The sequence below is a fragment of the Myodes glareolus genome, chromosome 1 (genome assembly GCF_982192425.1).
Source record: "Myodes glareolus chromosome 1, mMyoGla1.1, whole genome shotgun sequence".
In the NCBI taxonomy this organism is placed as follows: domain Eukaryota; kingdom Metazoa; phylum Chordata; class Mammalia; order Rodentia; family Cricetidae; genus Myodes; species Myodes glareolus.
Window position 1 is genome coordinate 100,545,353 of NC_142026.1, and position 14,245 is coordinate 100,559,597.

General features: G+C 40.0%; 1 protein-coding gene across 2 annotated transcripts in view; it reads right to left on the reverse strand.

Annotated features, from left to right (window-relative positions):
- Nucleotides 1–14,245, reverse strand: part of Tbc1d32 (TBC1 domain family member 32) — a 207,107-nt gene that overhangs the window by 175,614 nt on the left and 17,248 nt on the right. For both annotated transcript variants that reach the window (XR_015739040.1, XM_048425064.3), the window contains exons 4-9: nt 10,957–11,025; nt 5,737–5,862; nt 3,942–4,020; nt 3,714–3,817; nt 3,563–3,624; nt 2,529–2,673 (exon numbers count right to left, since the gene is read on the reverse strand). Coding sequence is in view for 1 of the 2 variants with exons in the window: in XM_048425064.3 (XP_048281021.3) it covers nt 2,529–2,673; nt 3,563–3,624; nt 3,714–3,817; nt 3,942–4,020; nt 5,737–5,862; nt 10,957–11,025 (585 nt within the window). In the remaining variant the exon portion in view is untranslated. The remainder of the gene's footprint in view (nt 1–2,528; nt 2,674–3,562; nt 3,625–3,713; nt 3,818–3,941; nt 4,021–5,736; nt 5,863–10,956; nt 11,026–14,245) is intronic.

Consider the following 14,245-nt stretch of genomic DNA (forward strand, 5'->3'; position numbering starts at 1 on the left):
AAAGGTGACATTCTCCAACAAGACAACATCTTTGCCACTCTATATCAATATTATTTTTAAATAAATGGCTATGCTCAAAATGTCTTTATTTCCTTTGGACCAATATTAGATGGAATTAAAACACATACATATAGGACACTGCAGAAGCCAAGGGTAATTATAAGATTTTTAGCTAAGCAACTTTAATGCTTAAATTTGTTCCTTCATTTTATTTAAAAACAACAAAATAATTAAAACATCACTAAAAATTCATCAGAATTCTGGTGATAAGATTTTTAATTTATTAGTCAGTACTTTTATTCAAAGTTCACCAAAACCCTGTGTGATTTAGCTCTTTGGCTTAAAATCATTTCAATTAGTCCATTTCTCAGTATTGCTGAAGAACATATGCTGGCATATAAATGAAACTACTTTAGTATTACCCTATTCTGCCAGACATGGTGACTGAGAGCTATAATCCCCAGCACTTGGGAGATGGAGGCATGAGAATCAGAATTCAAGTCCATTTCAACTACAAAATGAGTTCAAGACCAACCTGGTTCAAAACAGAAAGTTAAGCAAACTATAGCCCTAAAACCTAATCTACCCACTATGAATTTGTATAAATGTCTTATTGGAACACCCTGTACCTGTTACCATTTAGACTGAAAAGCTGCAAAAACTGTTCAGTGCACAAGACTAGAAACACTGACTGCCCGGCCCTTTCCATTAAATGTCTGCCAACTCTTACCTTAGACACAAATGGTACAGGGGAATGAGATAAATTCCTGTTGCTTTAAGAAGCATAAATAAAAAAATTAATATAATAAAATTTTAGTGTTTAATTTTGGTGATCTGCCTCATTCACTTAATGAAAATCAAAATGTTCAGTAAAAAGGCTTTGCAAACAGTTATCAGAATATAATTTAATTTTTTAAAAACACTTAACCATATTGATATATACTATGTAAATATGAATCTATATAAACCTAGGCTGTGGGATTCCCCTCTGTATGCTGTGAATACCATTGGTTAATAAAGAAGCTGCTTTGGGTCTACTGCAGTGCAGAATAGGTCAAGGCGGGAATTCCCAGCAGCAAGGGGAGGAGAGAGTGGAGTCAGGGAGACACCATGTAGTCACCAGAGGAGAAAGGCGCCCACTCCAGTACCGGTAAATCATGAGCCTCGTGGTAAAATATAAAATAATAGGAATGGGTTAATTTAAGATATAAGAGCTAGTCCATAAGAAGTGTGAGCTAATAGGCCAAGCAGTGATGTGATAATACAGTTTCTGTGTGATTATTTCAGATCTGGGTGGCCAAAAAAAACGAATGAGCAGCCTCTGCCTACAAGCTAAAGACTTAATGGTGACCCCTGTGTTTTATAGGGTTTTCTTTAATATGCTTTTATATTTTTGGCATATTGTCTTCAATAAAATTAGTTTTATCTTTGAGAAAATTAAAAAGCATCAGATGGAGGGTACAAAACATTCAGGTTAATTGAACTGATTTAATTAATACTAGCGAATTTAAAGACTACCAAATATTACTATATAGGTTATGTAAAGTCATGCATACTACAGAGTTGTGCTCTAATAAACTGGGCACATATCACAGACTTTCAACATCCAAAGACAAAGTCAGCTTTCAACTGCTCTGCTAAATTCAGAGAGGGTCACACTTGCATGGCAAGTCCCTGTCCCGCCCTCTGTTCCAGCGAGACAAATACCTAGAGGTGAGTAGACAATGTGCGCGAGAAAAAAATGAACACAGAAATCAGTGTTGCTGTTGCTACAAGATAGGGACTCTGCTACTTCACATCAGCTGACGGCTGACAGTACAAAGATCGCTTTAACATGATTTCCCGTTTGGGGATGTCATAAGCTTCACGGGAAACTGACAGATTCAGGCATTAAACATATTCCCAAATTCAGGGTCAGGAAGCAGCAAACGAAACTGATTCTAGGCATTAGCCTCTAAACCAGTGGTTCTCAAACTGTGGGTCTCAACCCTTTGGAAGCTGCATATCAGATATCCAGCATATCAGGTATTTACATTGCAATTCAAAACAGTAACAAAATTACAGTTATGAAGTAGCAAGGAAATAATTTTATGGTTGAGAGTCACCATGACATGATGAACTCTGTTAAAGGGTCTCAGCATTAGGAAGTGTATTGAAAAACCAATGCTCTAAACCGAAGAAAAATGAGCCCTGAATCCTTGTACCTGCCACCGTTATTTATATTTTTATAGGTTTAGATTCATGGAAATTACAATCCTTGATAGATCATTCATCTTGAATAGACTCAAATAGATCACTCCATAAAAATCCCATCCTGACTTTCACCAAGCAAAACATTTTGAGCAAAATATCTTCCCCATGCCTTATATCTGACACCCCCGAACAAGGCAGTGGCCCCTACCACTACTCCATCTGTGTACAGGTAAAAGGATTAACATATGCAGCAAATCAATTAGAATTCAGCATACCTCAGGCACATAGAGCCGGCTAGTCACTAAAATCAGAGAGAAGAACCAATTTTTCCTTACCATCCATTTTTTGAACCACACAGCTTTAGTATCAACTAATGCGAGAAAATAGATGGGATCCAAAATCTTCTGTGAGACAAGATGGCTTTGATCATGTTTTACTGATAACAGGGACAAAGTGCTCTCCACAATTTCCTCCATATACCTTAGATTTTGGGGAAAAAAATCATTTTGAAAAGTAAACAAATAATGGTTAGGGTACATGGGAACAGTGATGTTCTTATCCTTCTGGAATAACAATGTGGAATTTAATCTTTAGAATTTCTTTTCGTTTTTATTTTCTATAAACGGTAGAGATTAAGAATCACAGTCAGTTTTTCTGTTCTAAAAACCTACGTTCTTTCTACTTCAATACTCAAGTCTCCAGATGTAACTTTCAGTTTGAGACTTGCAGATGCTCTTACAATCATATCAGAATATTTTAAGAAACTTGTCCAAAGTAGCAAACATCACTAAGAACCCAGGACCTCAGCATCCTACTTTCACAATGTTGTTGGTAACATAAAAACAATACTTGGGTAGGACCATTTGTATGGCTAACAAGAACGCATACACCAAAGAAAAACTGTATTAATACCTCTGTCCTAGTGTGCGTCTATGTTGCTGGGATAAACACCATGCCCAAAAGCAACTTGAAGAAGAAAAGGTTCGCGTTTGCTTACCAGTTATACTTCATCAAGACACGAACTTGAGGCAGGAGCTTCGGGCAGACACCATGGAGGTACTATTTACTGACTTACACCCTCAAGCCTGCTTCCTCTGGCTCACTGCACACTTCTCTTACCCAGCCCAGTCCACAGCCTACAGAAAGCCCTGTCCACAGGAGACCCTCCTGCATCAATTTGCAGTTAAGAAAATGCCCCATAGGCCAATGTGATGAAGGCAGTTCCTCAGCTGATGGTTTCCTTTCCTGGGTGATTCTACTCTGTATCAGGCTGACAAACCCTAAGCAGCACATTAACCATGGAAGTTCCCTTCTGTCTCTGAAACACCTGAGGGGCACTGCCTTACATCGCCTGAGTTGAGGAACTTACTTCTCTGGGTGTCGAATCCAAAAGGATGGAGCTTCTTTCTGATACTCATTCAGAAGGCGAACCTGTAAGACGTGTACAAAAGCTCTCACGATACTGTAATTCTGAAATAATAGATCTACCTTTCATAATGTGCACTGCAGGAAACGGATACCTTTTTCAGTAAGCGGGTCACATCAGGACTGCTTATGTCTACTCCACTTGCAAGAGTAGGAATGTGATTTTCTCTAGAAAGAAAGTATAACTCCAGATATTTAGCTGAAAAGAAAGATGAAGATATATAGTCATTATACAACATAATGTTTCTGGAAAATGTCATGTCTTATGCATGTTTCTTAAGTACACATAAGAGAAAGCATTAGAAGTGATGTAATAAACATACCTAAGCTTGTATAAATTTCCTTGGTCATGTGTAATGGTGAGAGCGTAAAAGTCTGTGCATAGAACTTTAAAATCCGGTCCTACAGAAATGAGACAGCACATTCTTACCTAAGCTTTTTACAACAGCACAGATGAAGCACTTTATACATTTAAACAGAAAATAAACACAAAACACACTGTGGAAACCCAGGAGATGGGCGTGTCTGTTTTAAAAGGCATATTCTTGTTCAGTGACTGAAAGTAAAATTAACCACAACTAATAGGAAGAGAGATGATAAAAATGCATGGCTGTGAAACCTGGTAACAGCAGGGGCAGAAAGCAGGTCAGTGGGCACTGTGAATGAGGATGAAGCCTTGCAGAGAGACTCTACAGTCTTAGGTAATGGTGTCATCCAGCAGCAGGCCCATCGGCAACACTCCACTTCAAGAGCTAATGTTTCCAAATCCAGGAATTGTTTCCTTATATTTAGTAAACATTTGAGAGGTTTTCTAAGAACGGTGCCTATTCATTAGAAAAAAAAATACTACATAAAATTTTTAACTTTCAATTTATCAAAACTCATGGAGAAAAATACAAAAGAATAAACTGAATGAGAACCAAATCAAGTTAAGATGTGCCTGACACTAGCAGGCATTACAATGGTGCCCGTCCCTTCGTTGTCCTATAAACCACTAAAATATCAGGGGAAGAGTAATTTCACGAGCGAAATACAAGCTGCCATTAAATAAAAACAATCTTGCCTCACGTTTTCTAATCTACAGGAACAAAATTAATAACCTTGTTTATATCACCCAGGCTGATATTTTCACAGGAAATAGGTCCCCAGATGGTTAATGATATCTTCCGATATCTCTAAGACATTCCCACTGAACAAAGGCTGTTAAGCGTTTGAAGTCCATGTTCATAGCTGCAGAAACTCATAAGAATCTGTCATTTTTCAAATGCCACAGGCTTCAGGCAGTCACACATAACAGTTCTATAGAACAGCAATGGTGTAGCTGGCAATTTAAATGCAGCAAAAACTTAAAACAAAAGGAAGTCATTTGTCCAAAACGATTTGATCCGATCTGCAGTTGTCTTTCTAACAACCGTTTGTAATTTGTGAACCCAAGTAATGAGCTGAACCTTGTGGCACAGTAACTTTACCACGTTAATAAAGTTATCACTTTTAAAATAAAGAAAATAAATTCAGACATGATTCTCTTCCCTCACATATAGGGGGCGGGGACAGGCAAACTGACAACTGTATTTCTTCTTAGCTTTGAAATGCTAAAGGTGACCCTAAAATATCTCTTTGTTTTCATATCAAAGTTTTTATAGAAGTGTATAATACTTTTTGGGGTTTGTAATTTTGAATTGCATCTAAATACTAGGCAAGCATGCTTTTCTTTTTTTTCTCGAGACAGGGTTTCTTTGTGTAACAGCCCTTGCTGTCCTGGAAGTCACTCTGTGAAAAAGGCTGGCCTTGAACTCACAAAGATCGCCTGCCTCTGCCTCCCAAGTGCTGGAATTAAAGGTGTGCACCAGCACTGCCTGGTTACATCTTTTTCTTTTGATATAAATAACAAAAGTGTTCCCAAATCGATTCTGTCACTAGTCTAATAGTATTCCCACTGATGGAAGAGTGTGATTTATAACAGACAGATGTATCCGGATACCCTGTTTTCCCATGACTACCTGCCTCTTGTCTCGCTTGTGATTTAAACCTTAAACTGAAGTTCCACAGCTGAGCTACTAAGGAAAATGATGAAATTCCACTTAGGTCAAAAAGAGCGATTCACGGCCGTCTCCTTACAGTGAGCGCAGGATCTGGGTCGGACAGAGACATGGTCAGTTTTTCACAGAGGGTGGTCCAGTTTTCACAGTTCAGGACATCGGATGGAGGGGCTGAGCACAGCGTCTGTAAAGCTTCGTATCTCACCTATGGATTTTAAAACAACTGCGTTGTTAATGCTAGAAGAATTTCAATTCTCCAAGATAACATTAAACATACCACTAAAAGGACGAGCCAGAGAAACTATGTGTTGATGAGTCGCTTTTGAGAATCAGACATCCTTTTATAAAATAACTCAGAAGAACAGTTTTTCATAAACTAAGTGCTAAACAGAGAAAGAAAAAACAGGCTGTCTTCTGTGACAAAATCTGAAACCAAACGTGCACCGCGACTGTGTCACAGCCAAGAGAAATGGACGGTGGCCGCTTTGGACTCACCGAGCAGCAGTTGCCGGGAGCCTCATCCTGGACATCCCATCCTCACAAGCCTCCCTCCCACTGGAGCTTCTACAGGTTGCCAGACTTAAATCCAGAGCACGGCCCGCAGAGCCCCTGGAAAAGCATTTCCATGCCAGCCTCCGTGAACAACTCCCAGGAACAATCTCATCAACCTTTTTCTTCTTTCTGCTGGATCATGCTTCCTGGCCTTTTAGCCACTGAAGTAGAAAAGCTAATTCAGCAGTGAAATGCAAAATGGAATTTCTGCCTTCCTCCAAAAAGGCTATTCCTAATCACCACAGAATCTAATCACAATTCCCCCCAAACACTATGACCCAAGGGACACAAGTGGAGAAGGTTCTGCTTCAGTAGAACATAGCTTCAAATGCACTCCCACGGCTACTAAAAACCAACACAGCAAGGCCAAGTTCTACCCAAACTCTGGTCACTTGATACAAATCAAACCCAGGGAGTGACAGAGAGGCAGCAGAGACCTCCATCACAGACTCAATTGTTTCAGATGAGGGGGATACGCAGAGTGCTATAGAGTCCCATGGGAAAAGCTCCTAAACACACCCATGATGGGCATTAGCAAGACTAGAAAGAAATATTCTGATGGAAAAATCAGAAGCATCCAATGTTAAGTAATTCCTCATTTCCTGGTAACTTTTTGAATAAAATCCCATTAAGAATTTACTATTTGAAATTTATCCAGGAGAAAGGTCTCTAAGCAAGAATATATTTACAAGTAATCAATTTAAAGACAAAATTTGCAATTCATAAAAGTAGTTTAGTCTCATATCTAATTTAATTTAGTATTTTTACTAATAATCAAGAAAATAAAGCAGAATGCAAAATGCCAAAAGGAAAATAAAGTATTCTCTGATATCTTATATTTCAATAGGATAAATTAGAATTATTCATTTAAACAGAAACTTTTCTGGAAAATAATTCTTGGAAAATTGAGACTAAATAACATATTCAAAGATATACCTAAAGCTATACCCAAAAGTCTAAGGTTTAAAAAACCTTCATCCAGGACACCTTCCCAAATGACCTGCCTCAAGCGGCCCAACCAGGAATGGACCCACAAATGCTAGTGTACAGTTAATCAGAAGAGCAGCTCTCTGCAGTGAGAGGTCAGTGCAGACACCCACGGCTGCACAAGACACTGAGAACACGTGGCAGCAGAGATCAGTCCTAAACAAAACATCTGCACCACCTCCGTAAGGCTCGGGAATCATCACATTCAGGGGCAAGAAAGCAGGAAGATGAGGAGAAGAGTTATGGAATAGCATCTGCTAAGCAAGGCACAGCCATGGAAAGAAATTGCATGACCTCTACAAGACCAATCATACCCACGGTCAGCTACGGATGTGAGAGGAGCTCATGGAGCCCTAGCACTCACTGAATTGTCAACAGACTCTGACAGAAAGAAATGCATAGTACCCAGTTTTGTGTCCACTACTGAGCCCACAGACTGCAGTAGACAGACCCAAATCCAGGACCACAGTCAGAGGGAAACAAAACAAAATCAAAAGTCATGAATATAGGAAAAGAGATTTAGTAAGGAAAGGTTATATCAGTGGTGAGAAGGAGAGAAAACAGGGTGGGGTAAGTAACGAAACTACATTTAAAAAAAAACTTGTATGCCATTGCCAAAGAAAAAGTAAATCAATAAAAAGTTTTTAAAAACTAAATTTTAAAAGGTAAATTCAATTCTATGACACAAACTCAAAGATGCTCATTCAGGATGAATCTCAGTATTGTTCTCATTGAAGCTAGTTTATTAGCCTATATATATATATAGGCTACATATATATCACAAAAAAAAACTGTTTCTCAAATTGACACAAATAAACGTAATAGATTTTAGGGAGAAGCTGATGAATAGGGAGTGGACAGGAGTGAAAGTAGCCAGCTCGTGCTATATACAGGAGTTCAACAGTCTAAAAAAGAAATTCATTAATTTTTTTAAATTTACTTTTATACTTTCTATAAGAAAAATATGACCAACTATAGACTTTTGGTCTCCACATATTAGGACCACTAGAGAAACTTTTAAAATGTAATTAAGATAAGCAATTCCAAAAGAAAGATTTATTTATAATATGCAAAGGTTATAATTTTCCTTGGCTTTGTAAGCATTAAGTCCAATTAGTTCTGATTTTCTATTTCCGTATGCAATTGTTCTCCTGCTCTTGCAAAACACTTATTTCCAAAATAATTTATCTGTACTGATTGTTGTGGTTTGAATGAGAATGGCCCCCAAAAGTTCATGTACTTCAATTCTTGGCACCCAGTTGTTGGAACTGTTTGAGAAAGATTAGGAAACATGCTGGAGAAGGTATGTCACTGGGGGTCAGCTTCGAGGTTTCAAAAGATTCCTGTGGTTCACAGTGATATCTCTCTATCTCTCTCTCTCTCTCTCTCTCTCTCTCTCTCTCTCTCTCTCTCTCTCTCTCTCTCTTTCCCTCTCCCTCTCCCTCTCCCTCTCTCTCTCTCTCTCTCTCTCTCTCTTTCCCTCTCCCTCTCCCTCTCCCTCTCTCTCTCCTCTTTGTGATGTGAAAACTCAGCTGTTCCTTCACTCCATCATTATGAACTGAAACCGTGAGCCAAATCAAATGCTTCCTTTTATAAGCTGCCATGGTTGTTTCGTCACAGCAATAGAGAAGTAGCTGCACTTGTCTTCCATTCCTGCTGTGTGCTTTTAGGGCCTTACAAACAAATATTTTCATATGAGTTACAGCCCATGAATTTTTCTTCTTGGGTTAATTTCTTTTTTCATCTCTTTTTGCACACTGCTGTATTTTTCAAAGCTCAGTTCACCTTTTATTCACTTGCTTTGATAAAATTTGTTTTTCCCAATCAGCAACATAAAAATCAAACTCCCTCACAGGATTTCACATGGTGCTAGTCCCAGGAAATAGTGCATGCAAACCTCTTTCTTTCCTTCACTAAGCATAGTTTTAAAAATGAAGCCGTATTAAATTCCCTTTAATAAACTAAGTACACTTAGTTTATTACAAGCTTATTTTCCATAAAATATGTAAAATATATGATTAGGAACACTTAGAAGTAAATGTTTACTATGTTATTACATTTAAAATTTGATATAGTTTCTAATTCAAACTGACTTTCTAATAAAACAAGACATCAATAAATAGTAGTCTCTAAAACCTTTCAAAATATGAACAGATAAAATTTAATATAATTGCTTCCTCAAAATTTTCTTCTTTTTAAATGTTTTTCCATTGTTTGCTTGCTTGCTTATTTAACGTAGGAGAGTGGATGTGTATGGGTGTGGGGTTGTGCACAAAAGTCAGAAGACTTACAGGACTCAGCTTTCGCCTTCTACCATGAGGGTCCAGGGACTGAACTCAGATCATCAGGGGTCTTGACAAGCACTTCACTTGCTGATCCTCCCTGTAAAGGAGCAGTGGGCTGCTTTTCATCCCAACCGGCTCCTGGCTGCCTGGCTAGCTTTACCTGAAATAATTACATGGAAACTGTATTCATTTAAACACTGCCTGGCCTGTTATCTGTAGCCTCTTGTTGGCTAACTCTCACATCTTGACTAACCCATTTCTAATAATCTGTATGCCACCACAAGGTCATGGCTTACCGGCATGAGTCTAGCCAGCATCCATCTCAGGAAGGAGAATCATGGCATCTGCCTGCCTCTGCTTTCCTTCTCCCAGCATTCTGTTCAGTTTACTCTGCCTACCTATGTTCTGACCTATCAGGCCAAGCAGTTTTCTTTATTAATTAACCAATGAAAGCAACAGATAGATAGAAGACCCTCCTACATCACCTCCCCAAACTCTTTTTTTTCTAATAAACTGCTAAAGTTTCATGCATAAAAACTAGTGAGATGTTTGTCAACTACAAAATATCGGTTGCAGTGAATAAGATCTATTGTACAACCCAATGCATATGTATACAATATTCTAATCCTAAAAACTTGTCAGGAAACAATGTAAGCTACTCAATCAAAGATTTTAAAAAGGCTAAGTATGGTTGGTAATATATATGCTTACTATCTTAACTTAGTTACTATCCAGTATGTACTTATTTCAAGGCATTCTACATGATAGTATACCACGTTATCTATTGAAAAACAATCTTTAAATAGATGGTCACATTTTCTAAAATGAAGTAAGCACTAGGTTTCTTAATGATAAAATACTAAAAAGGGATAACAACCACACACAGCTTTATCCCTTTCAAACTGAAGCTGGGGAAAATGGTGCGGAGTCTCCTGGATCCACATAAAAGCCCAGGCACAGTTGTGCATGCCTGAAATTCTAACACTGGGGGTAGAAGGGCAGCAATGGAGGAAACCAGAAGTTCACAGACAGTCAGTTCAGACAGTCAAGGAGCACCAGGTTCAGAAAAAGACCATCTCAAAAATAAATAAATAGATAAGTAAGGTGATAAGCAAGAAAGGATGACAAGTGATGTTGACCTAGGGATTTCACACACACACACACATGCACGCACACATGTGCGCGTACACACACACACACACACAAATCCCACATGCACACAGAACACACAGGAAAAGAGAGAAAGAAGGGATGAAGGGAGTGAGTGAACACAAAGTGAGTGTCCAGTTCAGACAGAAAAGCTAATCAAGATTGCTTATAATAATAAAGGTCTAGCACCTAAAAAACAAAACAAACAAGAAAAACAAACAAAAACACCATCACTATCACAACAACCAGAACAGCCGGCTACTGCTGACTGCAGAAAGACCAGTGCCTGGTACCTTCCTGACACAGCAGCTCTCCTTTAAGCTTACCTCTTTCGGTTGCCCAGGATCCAACTGATCTAAAATCAGCTGTAGTTTTCCTTGGCAGAATTTGTAACTCTGGAAGAGAATTAATAGAACACAGAGTTATTTATTAGACTTCTGGAAGGACAGATAAATGACTGTGTTAACGTTACTTCAGGCACACTATAGACTCTAAACAAGAGAAAGGTGATCTATTTAGATTTGCAGAAACTTGTAACTTTGTTTCCTGTAGTTTTGTCATCAGAACTGAAATTTCCCTACAGAATACTGACATTTTCTGTACATGAGTCTGTTGTTGAGCTACCATACTGTACAGAACATTGTAAGACTCAAAAGAGATTAGAAAGAAAAAAAACACATCATATACCCAGAAATGTGATATGAATAAAGCAAAAATAGCACACAGCAAACAATACAAAGTCAGGCATAGCCATCACCCTCCCGTGTCACAGCCGCACTGCCGTCACCCTCCCGTGTCACAGCCGCACTGATGTCACCCTCCCGTGTCACAGTCGCACTGATGTCACCCTCCCGTGTCACAGCCGCACTGCCGTCACCCTCCCGTGTCACAGCCGCACTGATGTCACCCTCCCGTGTCACAGCCGCACTGCCGTCACCCTCCCGTGTCACAGCCGCACTGATGTCACCCTCCCGTGTCACAGCCTCACTGCCCATCACCCTCCTGTATCATAACCACACTGCTGCTCACCCTCCTGTGTGACCCTGTTCCCCAAACTCTCCTTAGCCTTTGTAATGGTGAAAAAACCCTGAAGTAAAACTCTCCATCTAGAAAAAGGGTTATCAAACACCCATAGGCTTCCCCAGAACTTTGCAGTGGCCCACTTACCACTTAGACCTCAGCTCGAGCATTCCCTGGTGACACAGTGGCGATCCACCTGCACCCACCACACCCTCTACACTACCGCTCTGTGACGGCATGACATCATTGCTGGCAGTTCAGAAACTGCTGCCATCTAACTGGCCTATGGGGATTTTCTTGATCAAAGATGGATGTGGGAAAGCCCAGCTAAGCAAGGCAAGAGGAGCAAGGCAGGAAGCAGCTCTTCTCCATGGCTCCTGCTTGATTTCCTACCCTGACTTTCCACAATAGCAGACTATGATGGGACGAGTTAGCCAAATGGACCCTTTTCTCCCCAAACTGCTTTTAGTCAAGAAAGGAAACAAGGACAAACCATGTCAGGATGCAGGATAGAAGTTATATTCAGAGTTCTAAATCCCCGCTCCTTCCTCTAACCATGTTACCCTTAACTCCCACTTCCCATCCTGAGTCCCAATACCTCCCTGCAGCATCACTGCATCTGTGGGCTGAGTGCTTTGCTTTATCATTATTCAAATTTTCAAAATTTTACATTTCTGAGCTCTGTATAAGAAAACGAGGTAACTGCTTTTCACCTACAACAGCCTATTTAAGAAGAAATCTGAAAAGATAATTCACTGATCCCCACATTAATCCATTCTTATCTGCAATACAGTTACAAGTTCCCTAACAGCTGTGACAAACGGTGAGCAAGCAATTACTTGGACATTCTGTTACAGTTGCCGAGACAAGCAGTAGTATGCTGAGTAGCAGTCAATTAAAAAGATAATCCTTTAAGTAGTCGCTGTAACAAAGACTTCATGTTTTAGTCTCTTTATGTGCAATATTCCAGAGACTGAAATCTCGTATATTTCACAAGACTGTCAAGGCCAACTAACATTGTACTTCCTCAACTTCCTGCCTCCTCCTTCACCACAATTCTCTGATCAACTCTTAGTCATCAAATGTGATGGTTTGACTGGGGGAACGGCCTCCATAGGTTTATACATTTGAATACTTGGTCTCCAGTTGGTGGAACTATCTGAGAAAGGTTAGTGGGTGTGGCCTTGTTGGAGGAGGTATGTCACTGGGGGAGGGATTTGAGGTTTCAAAAGCCCAGCCCACTCCCAGTTAGCTCTCTCTGCCTTGTGCTGGTATATCAAGGCATGAGCTCTCAGCCACTGCTCCAGGGCTATGTCTTCCAGCTACCATGCTCCCAGCAATGATGACTGTGATCCCCAGATTAAATAATTTTCTTTTATAAGTTGCCTTCATCATGGTGTCTTACCACAGCAATAGAAAAGTAACCAAGACACCAAATTTAAAGATCTTTAATTTTTTGCTTCTTCGGGAAAGGTTCTACAGCCGAGGCAGCACTTAACTGAGCTCACTGTTTATTTAGCCAACGCTGGGCTTGTGAAGTCCTGCTCTTCCTGCCTGCCCTCCCAAGGTACAGGGGCCACAGGCATGTGCCACCACCTAGAGTTCAACTCATCTTGAACTTCCTGCGATCATTCAAACAGTTAATGAGCCCTCCTTCCTGCCATGAGATTTACCCCTCCTCAAGTCCCTATGGGCAAAGTGGAACACAAGTGCAAGCTCAGCCATGCTGGACTGATGGAGCCAGTTCAGGAGTTCAAGGCCAGCTTCATGGCAAAATCCTGACTAGACATACTAAAGCTAATTAATTAATTTAAAAGTCCAATAAAAACAAAATACCAAAGCCCCTAATATCTCCTCTGACAAACCATTCTGCCTCTACAGACACCGAAACCATGAACCACCTCAGGCGTCACCTACTTTACTACCTACCATTACACTTCACAGGTGACCCATACCACATTAGCTCTAACACAGACTTTCCCATCATGGGAACTGGCGTATGTTGCTATTTGTCATACTAGTAGTATCTGATCTGAAAAGACTACCTTTACTATATCTGACACACGACTCTTGGCTCTAATCCCAACACCAAGCTCATGGCACCAGCAATCTCCCGAGCCATCTGAGTTAAACACCACAGCTACAACGTCAGTTCTGACACTATCTGCACAAACTTCTAGACTCTGCCGATCAAGCGAATGGATTCTACTTCTGCAATAATTCCTACACCAGCCCTTTCCTCTTTACAGTACCAATCTGCCTCGGCCCAACACTCACTGCTTCTTTAAACAAATGACAACCTTCCAGCGTGTCTCCTGATGACCATGCCCTGCCATGCGCTCACACTTACAACCACATGGAAATCCTCCCGAAGCCATTTCTCTCTAAAACCTTGAAATGACTTCCCTTTGCTGGGAAAGCCCAACCCAGCTTGCCACTGAGTGTTCTTTGTCTTGAATATTTGTTTACTCAACATTCCAGTTTTATAGCTAGGATCTATAAACAATGAATAAAATATAACCTTTGTCTTCATCTGATCCTCATCAACCATTCGAACCTAATCCCCCAAAACATTCATCCAACCTTTCATAGAAA